Here is a 21,230-nt window from a genome sequence, read left to right as displayed (position 1 = left end):
CTGCCTTGCCTCCTCATGGCATTGATATCATAAGCCAGGGTCAGTGGCAGGTTGTCAAGGCAACCTCTGCAGCCATTGTGGCAAGCACTTTCTCATTGAAGTGAAGTGTAAAAGGTACTTGAAATGCAAAAAATAAATATCAAAACCATGCAAATCGCTATTTACATAAGCTGCTGGAACTAAAATTTCTACTTTCAGTTTATTCAAATGTTGCTTGGGCACAGTAAAGACTTCCAAATTCTATTCTATTCTCCTGGATTTATACAGTGCATGGATACTCAGAAGGGCTTCCCAGTGCTAACTAGCCACAGGACAACCATCTTACAGAACCAAACCAGGATAGACAATGAATGAGTGCACAACTGAAGGAATAAATATATATATATATATATATGTATATATATATATATATATATATTACCTACTGGCGATAGCCAGTAGGTAGTTATAGTTAGGACCACGTTTCCATAGGAAAACCTCAACATTCTATTTTGAATAACTTTGGCGCCGGTCGACGAATCCTCGCGAATTTCTCAAAATAGGTGGGGCGCTACGCTCCGCTCCTACCCTGAAAGTCTCGGGGGGATTCGTCAAGCGGGGGCTGAGATAAAAGGGGGGTCCCAAAACGCGTTTTTCCCATGCATTTTTCCATAGGACCTTTAGAACGAGCTACAGCCCGAATGGCTGAACAGAATTACTCAAAATTTGGCAGAGAGGTAGTCCCTAGGTCAAGGAAGTGCCTTTTGTAGGTTTGGTGTAAATCTGTTCAGTAGATTCTGAGAAAATAGCCTTTAAATCAATATATATATCTGAGCCAGCTTACGGTACGCTTACCGTACGCTTACGGTAAGCGTACGGTGGCGTGCGCGAGCGCGATTCTGATTGGCTCTTAGATCTTAGTAAACATTCGAATCGGCCGAAACCAGGAAGCGGCGGCCGCCATTTTGTCTCTCGCACTGAGAGAGATTTTTAAAATCGGAAGCCCAAAAACATGTAAAGGGGCTGTTTTGACAACTCCCTCCCACATAGTCATGTTGAGGGAGTCCCCAAACATCCCCCAAGTGCAAAAACGGTTTTATTTTTTTTTCGGCAATTTCGCGGGGTACGCTTACCGTACGCTTACGGTAAGCGTACGGTAAAAAAATAAAAATAAAAAAAACACTATCCACACTTACCCCACCCCCTGTGCTTTTGGTGGCCGAAGGCCACCAAATGTGCTGGGCTTATTACAATGGAAAAAAACACTATCCACACTTACCCCACCCCCTGTGCTTTTGGTGGCCGTAGGCCACCAAATGTACAGGGCTTATTATAAGGGAAAAAAACTTAGCATTTAAAAAACCGTACTAATTCACTGAAAAAACCATAGGTTTCACACACGTTATAGTTAGGAATTAGCATTTAAAAAACCTTGCAAATTCACTGAAAAAACCATAGGTTTCACACATGTTATAGTTAGTGGAAATTTTACTGATAAAAAACCAATGAAATTGCCCCGTTATAGTTAGCGCAGGCAACTATAACTCACGCGACCGCAATCCTCTGCTGATGACATATGTGTCTTTATGAAAAAAAAATATTTGTAATATATGTATAGCTAAAAATGTATGGAAGAAGACATGGGCAAATAAGTGTCTAAATACAGTATTAGCATCAGCAGAGGATTGTGGTCGCGTGAGTTATAGTTGCCTGCGCTAACTATAACGGGGCAATTTCATTGGTTTTTTATCAGTAAAATTTCCACTAACTATAACATGTGTGAAACCTATGGTTTTTTCAGTGAATATATATATATATATATATATACAGATGAAATAATGAATGGATGTGTAATCTGACATAAACGAGATGGGTGAATGAGTGGATGAATAGAAGAGAAGTGCTGAATGTATATGTGGGCACAATGCAACATTGGTGAATTGAAGGCTCGGAAAGAACGCATGTTCCTATGTCTAGCTGTGTTTATACATAAGTCTCTTTTCAAGTGTGTCTAGGAATTTAATTCAAACTGCTGCCTGCCTCTCTATATATAGAATATAGAGTAATTTTAGTGCTATAGAAAATACAAAGTCGGCAGATTTAAATTGCAGGTGTGTATATATATTTTGCTTCTTTTGCACTGTATTTTGTGATATTGTACAGCCCTGAAGAAGCAGATGTAGCTGCACAATATGCTGGCTGTGCCTGTATTCATATGCTACTGATTCGTAACTGAGTAAAACTATCTGAATAGAGTTTAACTAATCTTGATGAGGACTGACTGTAGCTGAAACTATGCATCAAAAGAAGGAAAACTCTGGATACAGTTATTATGTAGAATTGGAAACATGCTGAAATATGAACCAAAAATGAATCAATTAAAAATTTGTAATATCCTCTGACAATGGAATAATTTGTGCAGATAGAATCTAGTTGAATGCTATGAAACCATTGTGTAGGGAAATTGGACTTAGTGAGTTTTCTGTATCGAATTTGGAATTTTAAAGAATAAACTTTTGTGCTATTACATGAATAAAATACTTTTGATATACAAAATCTGTTTTATCTACAAATCATTTTTTCTCTCCAAAGAAAGGATTTCTTTGTTTTGTTTTAACATTTATAAAAGGTGGATTTCCGGTATCATTTGGGTAGAGATGTGCGGGCCATAATGGTAATTTAAATCCATACTTCTATGACATACATTTTATATCCCACAGTATCTACTTGTTTGGCAATCCTATCTAACATTCTGAAGTGGCATGCACTAGTATTATACACAACTCCTAAAAAACAAACAGTGAAGTAGGAGAACATGGATGTAGCTGCAGTGGACTATTTCTATAGGATGGCACACAAATGAAAGAAAACTTATACAGGGATTCGTTTAGTGTAGGTGATAGTAGGACTAGTAGAATATTATACTTTTGCAATTGTCAAAAGATTGCTTTGAGTTCAAGAGGAAGTTTCAAAAGAAAAGGTGTTCTGAAATAATGATAGAAAAATATAACAGGAATGCCACTATGTATGGTTCATCCTTGCGATACTATAGTAACTTTAACCTTTGTTTTTTTCAGCGACAAACATATACATATATATATATATATGTAAAACGAGATCCTCCTTTCGTATCCTCAATCTATTGCAGGGTGGCGCGAGACCGGCGGAGCAAAACCGGGGAATTACTCAGAGCCAAAAGGAACTGCAGCCTAACATCAGATTACCAAAAGGAAGAAAAAATAATGATTGAAAGATTCAGAGCAAGAGGGTATCCATCATGGGTTCTTAAAAAAGCAACAGAAAGAGTCAAATCAGTTGAAAGATCCAGTACTTTAGCACCTCCAGAAATGATCATAACACAAAAGGAAGAGGAGGGAACAGCTAGGCTGATCATGACATTTAATGGACACTCTACCCAAGTCCGCAAGATTGTACAACGACATTGGGAAATCTTAAAAAGTGATTCTGTCATAGGTAAAACTTTACCAACATATCCCATGATCACGTACAGGAGAGGACGTAGCTTCAGGGACGCTCTAGTCCACAGTGATCTCAAATCCAATCTTGAGAATAGAGGCATTGATTTACCAGGTTTTTACCCGTGTGGCCATTGTAAGGCCTGTGGCAATAGTAAAATGGTTAAAACATATTTTCACACCAGCACGGGAAAAATGACGAACATCTCACAATTCTTGACATGCACCAGCACTTTTGTCATCTATGTGTTGGAGTGCCCCTGTAAACTACGATATGTGGGTAGTACCACGCATATGGCAAAAAAACGAGTGCTTGAACATATGCATGCGATTACCAACCAGGATAGACAATATCCCATTGCCCGACATTTTGCAAGCCATCATTTCTCTGATCCCACTAAACTAACATACTATGCTATTGAACAGATCGCACCCAAAGTCAGAGGGGGTAACAGGGTTCTAAGACTGAGACAGCGGGAGTCGAAACACATAATAGGGATGTGTACCCTTTTTCCGAATGGCCATAATCTTGATGAAGAAATGGCAATACATCTTCAAAATGAATGATTGTATATATTGTTTTAATTTGATATCATAATTTTCCCTATGACTTAATCACATCTGTATGCATTATCTTCTTAACAGGAAGGAAGAAAGGGTGGTATGGCTGACCCAGATTGAGATCTCTGCTCATTCTCCTCAGATCATCCGACGGTTCCCTCTGTGTGAGATAAGACCAATTGGTTCATGATTTTAATATACGGGTGATATAAGGGATGAAGACACCATACTTAGATAGCCTTACATACATTAAAACACCCACTAACAAGGGTTGAATTACAATGTGACTGAGAAACCATGTGAGCAGAAACTTTGCAATATCTTGTAGAACGAGGGGGTGTCTGTCATTAAGGTCAAAAGGTAAATACGTATAATAACGAGACAGGAACGTTCCTATGTCGATCAGAATTCTGGTAATCTTAATTAAGTGAAGCTTGTTCATAATAACGAACGAACTACTACCAAACTTTGTGACATAAACAAATTTCCTATGTACTAATTATTTTGTACTATATTGGAATAACTATAGAATTTTTGACAAATGTTTCTATGTAACAATGCCCTTTGCTACGTAAACAATGGTGCCATTCAACATTTATACTTTGTACGTAACATTGCATTTTGCACTTGCCAATATGGCGACCGTTTTGTTCATAAGTTTCCCAGCGATGTTGCGAGGATACAGTCCTCTTTCTTTGTTTATGAAAGGCGAAAGTATGTAATGGTGTTTTTTACGGTGTATCGCTGTGTGAACAAGCCACGACAGTGGCGAAACGCGTCACGGCGAGTTTATGAAGTGAATAAACTCCCTTTTGTTTGGATTGAAGTTCGTTGTCTAATTGCCAACTGCCATCCGAGAGCGCGAGTGGGATTCCGTTTTGATATATATATATATATATATATATATATATATATATATATATATATATATATATGTTACCTACTGGTGGTCGCCAGTAGGTAGTTATAGTTAGGACCTATTATCCATAGGAAATCTGCAACATTGTATTTGGAATAACTTTGGCACCGGTTGACGAATCTTCGCGAAATTTTCAAAACTGGTGGGGCGCTCTGGTCCGCTCCGATCCTTATAGTCTCGGCGCGCCGAACGCAATTACACCAAATTTGGCAAAGAGGTAGCCCTTGGTTCAGAGTCGTGCCTTTTGGTTAAATGGTGTAAATCCGTTCAGTAGTTCCTGAGAAAATCAAAAGTAAAATCACATATATATCTTTTTAGGAATTGTGGTGTTTTCTAAGGTGATTTTACCATGTGAAAAAGCCTTCTGCTGGGATATCATGAATCATGTTTGAGAGAAAACTATTTTCTCATGCTTTTCCCACAGAGGTTTGGAAAGGTGATCTATAAGCTAAACTGAGAGCATATTTTCTGTAAATTCACATTATCTTTCTCAGTCATGTGAGAATGAAGTCCTGACATTCTCAGTAAAACATGTACATCCAACAAGGGCAGAGACTGTCAGTTGATTCCTTTGTGTTCTATTGCAGCTTCCCAGGGTGTTCTAAAGAACAACCAGAGTGCTAACAGTCCTACTTATGACAAACGTATTGCACACCTGAAGCCATCTTGATTTGAATAAAGTGGTAACTCTTAAAACATTTAATTTAAAAAGGAACAAAATGAGGGTGTTCATTTTGCCATAGAAAGTATGATTAGTGATGCAGAAAGAAAAATTTGGGCACATTTTGGCTTCTCAAATCCTCTTCTATTTCATAAAAAAATTCTGACATGCAGACTGAAACATGCACTTTGAATACCAGCAGCAGACTTCCCAGGTGAGCAGTAGACTTACTACAATGATCTAATGAGCAACTAGAGTGCTAGCATTCAGAATTTATGGCAAATGTGCGACACATCAGAATGCCTTCTTGATGGAACCAAAGTAAAAAAGAGCCCAAATGTAGCACAAATATCACCCAGATGTAGCCCAAAGTATAGCCCAATGACAGAATGTCCCAGAGTGTTCTTAAGAACAACTACAGCGTTTACTGTCTTACGTATGACAAAAGTATGGCACACCTGAAGCCATCTTGATTGGAATAAACTGGTAACATTTAAAATATTTAATTTAAAAAGGAACACAATGAGGGGGTTCATTTTGCCATAGAAATGATGATTAGTGCTGAAGAAAGAAACATTAGGGCACATTTTGAGTGACTTCTCAAATCCTCTTCGATTTCATTAAAAAATTGTGACATGCAGACTGAAACATGTACTTTTAATACCAGCAGCAGACTTAGTGGTGAGCAGTAGCATTACTACAGTGATCTAATGAGCAACTAGACTGCTAACATTCAGAATTTATGGCAAATGTGCGACATATCTGAATACCTTCTTGATGGAATCAAAGTAAAAAACTGAAAGCATTTCCTACTGAGGAGACTGCAGTAAATGAGGAAATTAGGAAACTTCATAACAAATAAATCTCCCAAGATGGCCACCAGAGACAAAAGAGCCCAAATGCAGCACAAATATCACCCAGATGTAGCCCACATGTAGCCCAATGACAGAAGTGTGCAAAACACTTTTTATTTTTTGTGTTTTTGCAGTTTTATATAGTGCAGACTTGTCAGGTATTGGAGTGCTTTACATGAGCATTGGTTATATCACACAAGAACAAATTCATTTTGGTTGTAGACATGGGGAGATTAAGTGATTTGACCAGAAACACAGAATGTCGAGCTGAAGCAGAAACTCCAACCTGGTTCCCCAGTAGCAAAGTCTGCAGCTCTGGAAGTAACACCACATCCTCTCCCCTAAGTGCAACATTTAATCAAGTGGTCAACTGGATAAAAAACCATAAAGATAACAAATAATTTAAAAGTGCTTTGTCGCTATTTGAAAACTCAGAAAATATGTCCTCATTTTAGTTTTTTAGAGCTCTAACCATCAATTTGATGCAAATAAGACCCTCTCATATATGTAATTTCTAAAGGAAATGCTCTAGGTATTACAGTTTTGATTACATCAAGATGACGTCAGACGTTCCACACTTTTGCAATAAATATAGAATGTTAGCAATCTAGTTGTTCATAAGGATACTGTTGAGAGGCAAAGGCCAGGGGCACGGACTCTGAAAATTGAAGGCAGGTAGGAGGGTGCAGAGGCAACAATTTGACCACACTGGGCAGGCAGGAAGGGCAGTGGCAGCACAGCAGATTATGGAGGGCAGTGGAAAGGGGGGCAGGGGCAACAAACCAACAATACAGGACTGGCAAGAGAGGCTGTGGCAATATAATAGACCATTGTGGGCAGAAGGAAGAGGCAGTGGTAATACAACCATACATGCCAACAGACCCGATACAGCCAGGAAACGTCCAATGTTTTTAAGCTCAAATGGGCTTTATTTGATCTGTCTCCTGTCTACAATCTCCTCTTTTTCAATGTAACTCAAAGGGGAAAATCAATACCCCAGTTTTTTTTCCAAATCTCCCTCTTACCAAGTTCAAAATGTTCACAAGTATGGTACATTGGATCATGGAAGGCAGGAGGTATTGGGGTAGGGACATGGACTTGGATAACAGAGGACAGGAGGGACATGGAGAGGTGCACCAAACTGACCCTACAGGGCAGGCATCAGGGTTTGCAGCAGCACAATACACCACACAGGGCATGCGGGACGGGAGTGCAGCACAACAATCCATAGAAAGCAATAGGGAGGGGACAGAACCATGCACATGAACAACAGAGAACAGAGGGGAAAGAGGCAATGGTAGCTAGCTGACCATAATGGACAGACAGGGGAGAAAGCTGCAGCATAACAGAGCATAAAGGGCAGGAGGGACAGATCAGGGGCATTACAATGGAACAGACAAGCCAGGAGGGAGGGAATAGGTGTCTGCACATGGAAACAGAGGGCTGGGAGCAAGGGGGCAGGGCAGGAGCAGCAAGATGACCATGGAGGTCAAGCAGGATGGGCACTAGAAGCAAGACACACCATGGAGAGCAACAGTGAGACTATGATGGCATACACACAGACCATGGAGGGAAGGTGGGAGGGGGTCAGGGGCAGCTAGCTGACCACACAGGGAAGATGGGAGGGGCCGTGGCAGCACAGAAGACCATGCATGGCAAGCGGGAGGGTTAGTGGCAGCACAATGGCTATGATGGGCAAGAAGGAGGGTGCAGGGGCCTGCACAAAGGGCCATGGAGGATAGGAGGGAGGGTCAGGACCTGGGCACAAACAAGAGAGTTCAGAGGAAGGGACCTCACAACAGACCACGCCGGGCAAGCAGGAGAAGCAGTTGCAGCACAACAGACCAGGGAGGGCAGAAGGGTGTGGCAGTAAAATGGGGCATGGAATGTGGACAGGCCGGGTGGAGGTGGCAGGGACAGGTTACAGTCATCTGACAATGCTAGGCAGGTGAGAGGGGAGTGGCAGCTCAACAGAACACTCAGAGTAGATAGGAGTGGCAGGTCCATGGAACATGGTGGGCAAAAAGGATGGAGCAGGGGCATGCACAAAGACATTGGAGGGCAGGGGGAAGGAGAATAGGGGCAGCAAGCTAAGCACAGAGGCTAAGCAGGAGGTCAATGATGGGGCATAGATTTGGGCAATGGAGGGCAGGGGGAGTGGACTGGTACATCATGCTAAATGGAGGGCAGTGGCAGCACATCAGACCATGCATGGCAGGAGGGAGGAGGCTAGTCCATGGATTCAGACAACAGAGGATAGGGAGGCGGTGGATGGGGCAGCAAGCTATCTGTTCAGAGACGGCGGGAAGGCCAGTGGCAGAACAACGGCCACACAGGGCAGTAATAAGGGAGCAGGGACATGGACTTGGCCAATAGATGGCTAGGAGGAGGGAAGGCAGGAGCAGAAAGCTTGGGTGGGGGCAGCACAATGCCAGGCCCTGCTTCCAACCCCCCACCATCCATGGTGATATGCTTCTTACTTAACGTTAAAAAAAACTAGAAATTTGCTGAAAAAAACAAAGATTACAGGGACGGTATAGTTAGACTCAGATTTCACTCATACACAACCAGTGAAATTCAGCAGTTATAGTTACCTGAGCTAACTATAACTTACGCCTCCACAATGTACTGCTAATGACCTCAGACATTACATCATTCATGACCTGGTCAGTTACATCACTCATGACATCACTCATGACATCTCTAATGAGCTGTGAATGGAATGGAACTATAATCGCTAGAACTTTATTTAGGGATAGTGTGTGTATATTAACACCCCTTTTTTTCCTTTTCTTTCGTGCAAGAACCATTATAATACGCAACATGCCCAGATTAATATGGATGATAGCCTTTCACTTTAAAGTAATGTGTAGTCCATTGTTTATGTTGATGTTTGCAATTCTAAGTATGTTTATTATGAATAAGTCACGTTGACAAACATACAGGTATGGCGGTCATGGGGCAAGATATGCCGAAATGACATTGTGTGCATATTAACACTTGTTTTCTTTTCTTTATTGTATCAGTTCCTGAATTTTCATATCTTGACCAGGCCAATATGGCCGCCAGCTTTTTAGATTAAAGTAATGCACTGCTGATGACGTCACATATTACATCACTCATGACATGGTCAGTGACATCACTGATGTCATCACTGATGACATCTTGTATGACATCACTGATGACATCATCTACATGATCCTCTGATGCACCTCCTCACAACCTAAAATACAGACTACCATTCTCGAAACCATAGACACACCAATACTAGTACAGCTACAATATTCTGTGCACTATGCATGCAGAAATCTAATCAGCTACATAGCTTTGATACAGTCTTTTAAATACACAGTTAGTACCTATGCAGTCTAGGAATCCTTCTGTCTGTCACATGCACTTCTCCATTCAACCATCCAGCTCTATCTACGTATCCTATCACTCTGCCAATACCTAAGCACTAATACATTTAGCATGCACTCTCTTTGCAGCACTGAAATTACTCCAGTTATTAGTCATATACCTAAGGAATGGCCTAGCCACTAACACAAGAGAAGGTACAATATTTTGTACACTATGCATGCAGACCTCTAACCAGCTACATACTATTGATACGCTCTTCTAAATACCCAGTTAGCACCTATGCAGTCTAGGAATCCATCTGCCTGTCCCATGCACTTCTCCATTTACCCATCCAGCACTATCTACGTATCCTATCACTCCACCAATACGTAAGCACTTATAAATTAAGTGTTCACTCTGTTTGCAGCACTGTCATTCTTCCAGTTACTAGTGGTATTCTTATAAAATGACCTAGGCACCAACACAAGTACACATAAAATATTCTGTGCATAATCCCTACAAATCTCTAAGCAGATACATACTATTGGTCCACTCCATTAAATACTGAAGTAGTATCCATGCAGCGTAGGATACCTCCTGTCAGTCTCATGCAATTCTTCAATCACCCATCCAGCACGATGTTCTTATTGTATCAGTCTGCCAATACCTAAGCAATTATGGGGCAGATTTACAAGCACCCTGCGCCACCAGTACATCACTTTTTGTAATGTGGTGATGGCGCCAGGCGCTCCTTCATATTTACAAGGAGAGGAAAAGCCACCCTGCGTGATTTTTCCTCTCCTTGTAAATACGACCCCTTCATACACAGAACTTTGCGTTGAAGGGGCGACCCATAGGTGTTGCTGTGGGTGTTCCCACGCAACATCCATAGAACAAGACACATCTCCAGATTTATGAGAAATCGTAAATCTGGAGATGTGTGTGAATGCTGCGCCATCCTAGAGTTGGTGTAGCAAGGCGCAACGAGGAGAATTGTTTTCATTTCTCCTCATTTTTTCCTCTTTCAATGCATGCTGTATTCCACAGCATACATTGAAAGAGGAAAATGCCTTTACTGTTTGTTTTTGTGCAGGAAGGTGTTCCTTCCTGCACAAAAACAATCTCCACACGACACAGACATCCTTGCACCATGGTGCAAGGGTGCCTGTGTCACCGCATGGCTGCAGTTTGTGCAGCAGTGCAGAGGGAAGCACAGAGTTGCAACATATTCATGTACATATGTCACATCCCTGTGCTTCGGAGGTGCCACAGTGCAGTGCAGCTAAAGAGCTTGCAGTGTCATGCTGCAGTACTTCCTCATAAATCTTCATCTATAAGTTCACCATACACTACCAATGCATTCTTTCAGTCAATCATGCTGTATACATATATTCAACCAAACTTTCACACATTACCTTGCAATTATAGTTCTTTCTTTAACCAGATAAGGTAGTTCTGATAAGATCTTTTTTTTTCTTCTTTCTTCTTTTGTATTTTTTTTTATTTTTTTGAACAATTTTGTATTTTTTGTTTTTTCTTCCAAAAAATGAACAAAAAAAAGAACGAATAAAACAGGAGACATTTGGAATTACTTATCATTCCAAAAACAAAAAAATTAACGATGATGGTTGCGTTGCGCAGCACAAACTACATCCACCGACTGCTCACCGAAGCATATATGTTTCTTACACTTCACGCAGTGTTGCTCGAGAAAGGGGATTCTGATCTAATGTCCATTGCAGGTGTTCCTGAGGACGCTCCAGATGTACTTGCCACAGCAGGTGAGGGGTTCAAAGCAGCTTGCCTCATTTCGTCCCGAGCAAGATTGAGAGGATGTGTGGTCCGGAGATGCTTGTACATAGAAGCAGTGCCACAAGAGTATTTTTTTTCACTGCCTCTTGACAGGACTCGGTCACAAATTTTGCACGTCACCTTTCTTGCATTTACTTTCTTCTCTCCAGGTGGAAAAGTGAATAATTTACACATGACAGATGCCGGCCTCTTAGGACGTGGTGCCTCCTGCAAGAATTCTTCTTCAGAAGATACTTCCTCCTGCTGCTGCTGCTGTCCAGATACCATTTTGTTTGATATGTTTTGAAAAACACCAAAAAAAACAAGCAAAAAGGGTACTTGTAGGAAAAGAGATGTCTCTCTAAAGATGCTCCAACAAGAATGTTTAAAATGGGTGGGGTCCTTTAATAGTTACAGTGGGAAATGTTATGAGCCAATGAAATCTTTTTTTTTTTAGGTCACATGGGATCCGCGCTCTCTGCGCTCACGAAGCACGCACCTGACGCGACTTTGGGTGCGTGCTTCGTTTATTATAAGTACAAATATATTATTTTTATGAATATCTTAGATAGTCTATTGCCCTAATATGTATATTAAACACACATACACATCATTTTAGAACATAAAAAACGGGAGTCGCGCACCCAGCGTGTTCTAATAATTAGTGACTGCATGTATAAGTGATTCTGTTGTTGAATGGGTAGTTGTGTGTGTAGACTTAGGAATCAGTGAGTGGGTATGTAGTAACTGGTATTGGTGTGTCAATGGTTTCAAATATGGTACTCTGTATTTTACAGTGAGTGATGAAAGGTTATACTAGGGTATGATGAAGTGTATCAGATTGTCATGTGGATGATGTCATTTGAGATGTCATCAGTGATGTCATCAGTGATGTCACTGACCATGTCATGAATGATGTAATATGTGACATCATCAGCAGTGCATTGCGGGCACGCGAGTTATAGTTAGCAGAACTAACTATAACAGAGGAATTTCTATGGTTTTGTACGAGTGAAATGTCCATCTAACTATAACACCCCTGAAACCCTTGGTTTTTTCTGTGAATTTCTAAGGTTTTTAAAATTTTCATTTCTAACTATAACATCTCTGAAACCTATGGTTTTTTCAGTGAATATATATAGATATATATATATATATATATATATATATATATATATATATATATATATATATGTATATATATTCACTTAAAAAACCATAGGTTTCACACATGTTATAGTTAGCTGGGCATTTCACTCGTGAAAAACCAATGAAATTCCCCCGTTATAGTTAGTGCAGGAAACTATAACTCACGCGACCGCAATCCTCTGCTGATGACGTCAGATATTACATCACTGTATTTAGACACTTATTTACCCATGTCTTCTTCCATTAATTTTTAGCTATACATATATTACAAATATTTTTTTTTCAGAAAAACACATATGTCATCAGTGATGTAATATCTGACGTCATCAGCAGAGGATTGCGGTCGCGTGAGTTATAGTTGCCTGCACTAACTATAACGGGGGAATTTCATTGGTTTTTCACGAGTGAAATGCCCAGCTAACTATAACATGTGTGAAACCTATGGTTTTTTAAGTGAATTTGCAAGGTTTTTTAAATGCTAATTCCTAACTATAACGTGTGTGAAACCTATGGTTTTTTCAGTGAATTTGTACGGTTTTTTAAATGCTAAGTTATGTATTTATTTATTTATTTATTTTTAAGGTTTTTCACCATGCGCGTACCGTGCGCGCACGATGCGCTTCGCGCACTGTGCGCGCTGTGGGCGTTCGGTGCGCTTCGCGCACCGAACGCCCATGTTACGTAGTTCGCGGAATTTTTCAGTTTCTACCGTGCGCGTACGCTACGCTCTCTCCGCGATTTTTCATAAAAAATTTCAAATACATTTTTGCCCTTGGGGGTCCTTCTGGGACCCCCTGACCAAGGCTAGGGGGTCAGGAACTGTCCAGCCTGCCCCCTTTACACGTTATCCACCTTTGTTTTTCACCCCCTCAGACTGCGAGAGACAAAATGGCGGCCGACACTTCCTGGTTTCGACCGATTCGAATGTTTACTAAGATGTAACAACCAATCAGAATCGCGCTCGCGCACGGCGGGGTAAGCTTACGGTACGTGCTCGGAGCGCGCCTATAGATATATATATTGATTTAAATGCTATTTTCTCAGGCAATACTGAACAGATTTACACGAGACCTTCAAAAGGCACATCCCTGACCTGAGGGCTACCTCTCTGCCAAATTTCAAGTAATTCTGTTCAGCCGTTCGGGCTGTAGCTCGGACTAAAGGTCCTATGGAAAAATGCATGGGGAAAATGCGTTTTGGGACCCCCCCTTTTTCTCAGCCCCCGCTTGACGAATCCCCCCGAGACTTTCAGGGAAGGAGCGGAGCGTAGCGCCCCACCTATTTTGAGAATTTCGCGAGGATTCGTCAATCGGCGCCAAAGGTATTCAAAATAGAATGTTGCGGATTTCCTATGGAAACACGGTCCTAACTATAACTATCTACTGGCGACCGCCAGTAGATAATATATATATACATATATACATATATATATATATATATATATATATATGTGTGTTTTTCGGACTCCATTTCTCAAGTCTCCAATGTCGACAGGAATCAGAAACTGCACTGCAGGGCTAAAATTCTTTCAGTTTTATGATTGATTCACCCGTGCATCTCACAAGGGACAGTTGACGCTTTTTGGAACTTGACTTCCATAGGACCATAGAGTCCAGCCATCTAGCTTGTCCTTTTTCTAGTGCCCATGACCTAAGTCCATCATATAGTTTTACATATATTTAAAACAACTAGACCACACATTGTTAGTTTCTTTGTCAAGTAATGTCTGCCATGTTTACATATGAATTTTATGTAAAGTACATTAATTTACAATATATTACTTGACTGAAACTTTACAAGCTTTGCAGAAAGTTGGCAAGGGCAACCTAATTTTGCTTATTTAGTTTAATGTTTTAAATTATTTCATCTCGATTTCAAATCCCAGTAACGTACTATTGATGATAAAAAAAATCTTATGCAGAGCAACTATATTTGTTGACGTTCATGTTTAGCAAATTGCAATACAGTACTTCTCATGCAAAAAGAGAGGAGGAGAGGAAAAGGAACACGAAATGGAAGAGTGGAAAGGGAAAGGTAAAGTTGATGGTAGGGATGGATTGCAATCGGGGTAATTCATGAATTAAATTCGGAGAAGCAGCATTTATCAATCTATGGTGAAGATGCATTAGCAGCTGAGTTGTGAAAAAGAGGAAGAGAAGGATGATGGTAGTGATAAAGTGCAATCGGAGTAATTCATAATTCTTATTTAAAGAAGCATCATTTTTCAATCTAAAGTGCAAATTGATTAGCAACTAAGCTGTGCAACATGTAGGCAACAATACAACACCTAGAAAACAATCCTCAAACGATAATTCATATGTTCATTATAAGCAGAAAAATATCATAATGTAAAGTGTGGGTGCATTAATAATGTATTCGGTACAATTTTTTAAAAAGCAACTCAGCCTAGTATATTATAAAGTTAAAACCCATCAGCAGCTCCTATATTTTGCACTTTATGATTTCTTGAGAAAGTGTACAATGAAAAACTATAAAAATAAGAATTTACTATACAACAATACTTTCTAATTACAATTCATATTCATTCTCAAGAGATCTGAAATCATTTTCTACAGTGCATATGCATCAAAATACTTATATATATATATATTCACTGAAAAAACCATAGGTTTCACACATGTTATAGTTAGCTGGACATTTTACTGATAAAAAACCAATGAAATTCCCCCGTTATAGTTACTGTAGGCAACTATAACTCACGCGACCGCAGTCCTCTGCTGATGCTAATACTGTATTTAGACACTTATTTGCCCATGTCTTCTTCCATTAAATTTTAGCTATACATATATTACAAATATTTTTTTTTCATAAAGACACATATGTCATCAGCAGAGGATTACGGTCGCGTGAGTTATAGTTGCCTACAGTAACTATAACGGGGGAATTTCATTGGTTTTTTATCAGTAAAATGTCCAGCTAACTATAACATGTGTGAAACCTATGGTTTTTTCAGTGAATTTGTACGTTTTTTTAAATGCTAAGTTACTTTACGCCATTTGTGGCGTGCGCGCCCACTTAACGCAGTTCGTTCCATGCGCGCACGGTGCGCTTTGCGCACCGTGCGCGCACAGTGAGCACGCGGTGCGCTTCGCGCACCGCGTGCCCACATTACGCTAGATGGGCCATGAACGCACGATGCGCTTCGCGCACCGTGCGCACATGGAGGACATATGATGAGCATCGTTGTGAGAGGTAAAATATATGTTTTGTTAAGCTTTATTAAGCCATGCACAAAAGGTGCCCTTCGGGCACCGTTTAAACATGGGGTGGGGAGAATGTGGATATTTGTTTTTTTTTTTTTTTAAATTTCTTACCGTACGCGTACGGTAAGCGTAATCGGCGAAATTTTTGAAAAAATAAAAATTGCATTTTTTCACTTAGGGGGTCGTTGGGGACTCCCTCGACATGGCAAGGTGCTTGGGAGCTTTGTAAACAGCCCCCTTACGTGTTTTTGGACTTGGTTGATCAAACCCCCTGTCAGAGTGCGAGAGAGAAAATGGCGGCCGCCGCTTCCTGGTTTCGACCGATTCGAATGTTTACTAAGATCTAAGGGCCAATCAGAATCGCGCTCGCGCACGCCACCGTACGCGTACGGTAAGCGCACCGTAAGCGCACCGTAAGCTGGCTCAGATATATATATTGATTTAAAGGCTATTTTCTCAGAATCTACTGAACAGATTTACACCAAACCTACAAAAGGCACTTCCTTGACCTGGGGACTACCTCTCTGCCAAATTTCATTAAATTCTCTTCAGTCGTTCGGGCTGTAGCCCTGTCTAAAGGTCCTATGGAAAAATGCATGGGAAAAACGCGTTTTGGGACCCCCCTTTTATCTCAGCCCCCGCTTGACGAATCCCCCCGAGACTTTCAGGGTAGGAGCGGAGCGTAGCGCCCCACCTATTTTGAAAAATTCGCGAGGATTCGTCGACCGGCGCCAAAGTTATTCAAAATAGAATGTTGCGGATTTCCTATGGAAACGTGGTCCTAACTATAACTACCTACTGGCGACCGCCAGTAGGTAATATATATATATATATATTCACTTAAAAAACCATAGGTTTCACACACGTTATAATTAGGAATTAGCATTTAAAAAACCATTTGAGATGTGATCAGTGATGTCATGAGTGATGTCACTGACCATGTCATGAGGGATGTAATATGTGACGTCATCAGCAGTGGATTGCGGGCGCATGAGTTATAGTTAGCTGAACTAACTATAACGGGGGAATTTCAATGGTTTTGTACGAGTGAAATGTCCAGCTAACTATAACATGTGTGAAACCTATTGTTTTTTCAGTAATTTGCAAGGTTTTTTAAATGCTAATTCCTAACTATAACGTGTGTGAAACCTATGGTTTTTTCAGTGAATTTGCAAGGTTTTTTAAATGCTAATTCCTAACTATAACGTGTGTGAAACCTATGGTTTTTTTCAGTGAATTTGCAAGGTTTTTTAAATGCTAATTCCTAACTATACCGTGTGTGAAACCTATGGTTTTTTAAGTGAATTTCAAAGGTTTTTTAAATGCTAATTTATGAATGTATTATTATATTTATTAAATATTTCTTTGACAATAAGCTACCTATGTATATAGTTATAGATTGACTTTATCCTGTAATATGGAATGGCTCAGCTCTTTTTTTTTTTTTAATTTGGATAGAGTTGAACAGCAGAGTTAGTATCTTCTATAAACTTATAAACACTTAAAAAAAATTTTTTTTAAGGGTTTTCGACCGTGCGCGCACGGTGCACGCATGTGTACGTGCTCCGTGTGCGCATGCATACGTGCTCCACATGCGCATGCGTATGTCGTGTGTGCTCCATACGCGCATGCGCACGTGCCCCGTACGCGCATGCGTGCGTGCTCCGTGCGCGCACCGTGCGCGCACCGTGCACGCACGGCAAGTCATGTGATTTAGAAACAACACTTTTCATTGGTTTATAGTAGTTTCAGGTCATGTGATTAAGAAACAACACTTTTCATTGGTTTATAGTAGTTTCAGTTCCAGAAACTTCCAACACCACACCCACTCCCCTCATTATTTCTTCTGATTCCCTGGGAGAAGGAGCTGAGCAGCTTTTCCAGTACTCCAGTACTTGAGAATGGCAGAGCAGCAGTCATCTTCTGGGAGTGAGCAGGAGACCCTTGTGAGACAGAGGATACAGAAAGACTCTTTTATCTGGCAATTGTTTAGATTTCCAGAGGGGCAGAAGAAGGTGAATGCTCCAAAAGTCACCTGCACTATTTGTGGTGTTGTCTTATCAAGAGGAGATCCTAAAAAGAAATACTCTTTTAGTATTTTCACTATGATCAGGCACGTTAAAGGAGCACATTCTGTGGCTTTTGCTCGAGCTGCTAGAGACAACCCTCCAGCAGCTCAGCCAAGCACATCCGCAGCAGCCCAGCCGAGCACATCATCGGCAGCTCAGCCGAGCACTTCATCTGCGGCGGCAGCTTCACCTGCTTCTGTTCCTCTGGATATACACCCTCTGTTCAAGAGGGTGCATATATGGTGCAATGCGTGCAATGCTCTTCTCTCTTATGGGGACACCAGCATTCCCCTAATAGAGAGCAAGATACAGCAGCACACATGTGGCACCCTATAATTTTTTTCATTTTTTTGTTCCTCTGTTCCTCAATTAACACAACGGCTCTTTTTAGAGCCACCTAACATCTAAACACTTAAATTTGATTTTTAATTCTATTTTTTTTCTGCCGTACGCGCACCGTGCGCGCACCTCGCGACGGTGCGCGCACCCTGCGATTTTTTAACAAAAAATAAAATGTTTTTTTCACCCTTCAGGGTCCTTCAGGGACCCCCTGACAAAAGCTAGGGGGTCAGGAACTCTGTACCCTGCCCTCTTTTCACATTCTCCACCTTTCTTTTTCACTGTCACACACAAAATGGTGGACAACACTTCCTGATTTCGACCGATTCGAATGTTGACTGACATGTAACCACCAATCACAATTACGCTCGCACACGTTAATGTGCGCGCACCGTGCGCGCACGGTGCGCACATATAGATATTTATGTACTTTTAACTGCAATTTTCTCAGGAACTACTGAACAGATTGACACCATATATGCAAAAGGCACATCCCTGACCTGAGGACTACCTCTTTGCCAAATTTTAAGTAATTCTGTTCAGCCGTTCGGGCTGTACCTTCGGCTAAAGGTCCTATGGGAAAATGCATGGGGAAAACGCGTTTTGGGACCCCCCTTTTTTCTCGGCCCCCGCTTGACGAATCACCCCAAGACTTCCAGGGTTGCAGCTGAGCGGAGCGCTGCATTAGTTTTGAAAATTTCGCGAGGATTCGTCAACCGGCGCTGAAGTTATTCAAAATAGAATTTTCAGATTTCCTATGGAAACACAGTCCTAACTATAACTATCTACTGGCGACCGCCAGTAGATAATATATATATATCTATTTTTTTAAGCAATAGCCTGGCGAGACAGCTGAAGTGGTCTCTGAGGCCAGACCTGAAAATGACACCGTTCGTTAAGTATTATGGGCTTGGTACATAGCATAATGTGTGGTGCGCAAATCCGTTTGCACGGGCAAAATTTGCATAAGCAATATTAGCGGAATGTTACGGTCACATACTAGATTTGTGAATAGGTATACTCTGCAAGTATTGTGGAATTTCTGTAATTGGAAATTTGCGGTTGGGAGGAGCTTTGTATTTCTGGGAGTGTCTGCCTTTAAATACCTGTGGCTATTTGCATATCTTTTCTCAAAACGCTTGAAAATCTACTTTCTTTCTAGGGCACGAATAAGCGTGCTTCAAGGAGGCACTAGGGAGCGAACCCCTATTTAATGTGGGTGTATGGAAACGATACACATACAAAAGACATTACAGTCAAAACAGTTTTCCACCTATTGAAACATCTGCAGGCATGCATCTTATAAATAAACACACAGATCGAAAGTTACCACAGTTAAGCGTATTGTAGGAATAATTCTGAGAGTAATCACGTGAGAGCAAATGCAAATTATGATAGTAGACCTTGCAAAAACATCACTTAAAACTTACATTTTACCAGTGTCAGCTTTCCGACAACCGTACACTTCACCAAACCCTCCTCGGCCAATTATTCGATGGACACTAAAGTCGTTCATTGTTAACTGTGGAGTAAAAATGATAAATAAACTCTTTAAGTGACATAGTCAGAATACATTTTTTTGTTGCGTAATTGCGGCTGTGGTTTTGAGGTGCAACAAACAAGACAATTCCTCAATTCCAGTCCAAGACACTTGATACCATAAAAAAGTAGTGTCAAATATATTTTAAGTTGGTAACAGTGAAGCTCTAAACACGGAAGTGATTTTTCAGCGAGTGCCTATGAATAGCAAATTATTTCATCCAGACAGTAAGGTAGGCACATCAACATAATTTAGTTCCAGTCTTTGACAAATCCAATTTAAGGAATCAATTCATTTTCAACTTGGGCTCTGCAAATGGATTTACTACTTGAAACATTGGTCACTGGACTGTAAGGGAACCATTTTACTTCACAGCTAATGAAACATGATTTTAATAAAGCTCTCTTTAAGTGAAAGTGAGATATACTGTTTGATAGTATTATATATGTTATGGTTCGCTTTTTAAGACATTAATTACAGCATACAAAAAGTACACAAACTATTAAATATATTATTAAAATATTTTTCCTATAAAACAGTCATAATTTACTAAACGTAGTTTGCTTATCATAAACAGAATGTGCGGATTCAAACATTAAAACACATAACATTGCAACAAGTAAGCTTCCAGAGAGGATCATCACTCCATGGTTATTTCTGCCAATTGTTTTTTTTTTTTTTAAATATAAAACAAGGCAGACAACCGTCGCAGTAAATTAAAGAACACTGCTGTGCTGTCCACTGCTCCACCGCAACACAGAAAAGCAGCCAAAAAATAGGTAAGTGGGGAAAGACAAAAAACCCAGCGATAAAACCACGGGGAAAACACCTGCACCTACAGTGTGTTGGTGTAATCCCACAGTGAAATAGCAGCAAACTGGAATTAACATCCCAGGGTCAATATTGAGGGCCAAATTACGAGTCTGGCAGTCCTTGGACAGCCAGACCCGTAGTGGAACGGCGGTGGCGTTCCAGACACCATCGCACCAGCGGTCTGACCACCCAATTACGACTTGGGCAGTTGGACTGTAATTTGACCACTGGCTCCACCAGGGAACTGCCGTACCCTGTTGATGGCACGGCGGTCAGGGGCCATGGAATATGCAGGTGGTGCAGCTGCAGCACCACCATGAATATTAGAAGTTGCGGGCCAGCCAGCGGTTTCAAGGAGGTCTTTCCTCCATGAAAAGGCAGGCAGTGATGAGCTCTGTCCCCTCAGCCTGGAGATGCCATCAGGGGGGCACAACATGTACCCCCCCCCGTGAGCATGCAGTCAGGTTTCTGCACAGCATAGAATTTCAAGTCCATGCCATGCAGGAACAGCATGTG

The 21,230-nt window shown here is 40.9% G+C and overlaps 1 protein-coding gene across 1 annotated transcript in view; it reads right to left on the bottom strand.

Annotated features, from left to right (window-relative positions):
* Positions 1-21,230, bottom strand: part of GRK3 (G protein-coupled receptor kinase 3) — a 1,147,860-nt gene that overhangs the window by 462,715 nt on the left and 663,915 nt on the right. The window contains exon 8 of the mRNA XM_085636358.1: positions 19,792-19,883. Coding sequence (XP_085492484.1) covers positions 19,792-19,883 — 92 coding nt within the window. The remainder of the gene's footprint in view (positions 1-19,791; positions 19,884-21,230) is intronic.

The sequence above is a fragment of the Triturus cristatus genome, chromosome 11 (genome assembly GCF_964204655.1).
Source record: "Triturus cristatus chromosome 11, aTriCri1.1, whole genome shotgun sequence".
Classification (NCBI taxonomy): domain Eukaryota; kingdom Metazoa; phylum Chordata; class Amphibia; order Caudata; family Salamandridae; genus Triturus; species Triturus cristatus.
This window is presented reverse-complemented; position numbering and strand designations above follow the sequence as displayed.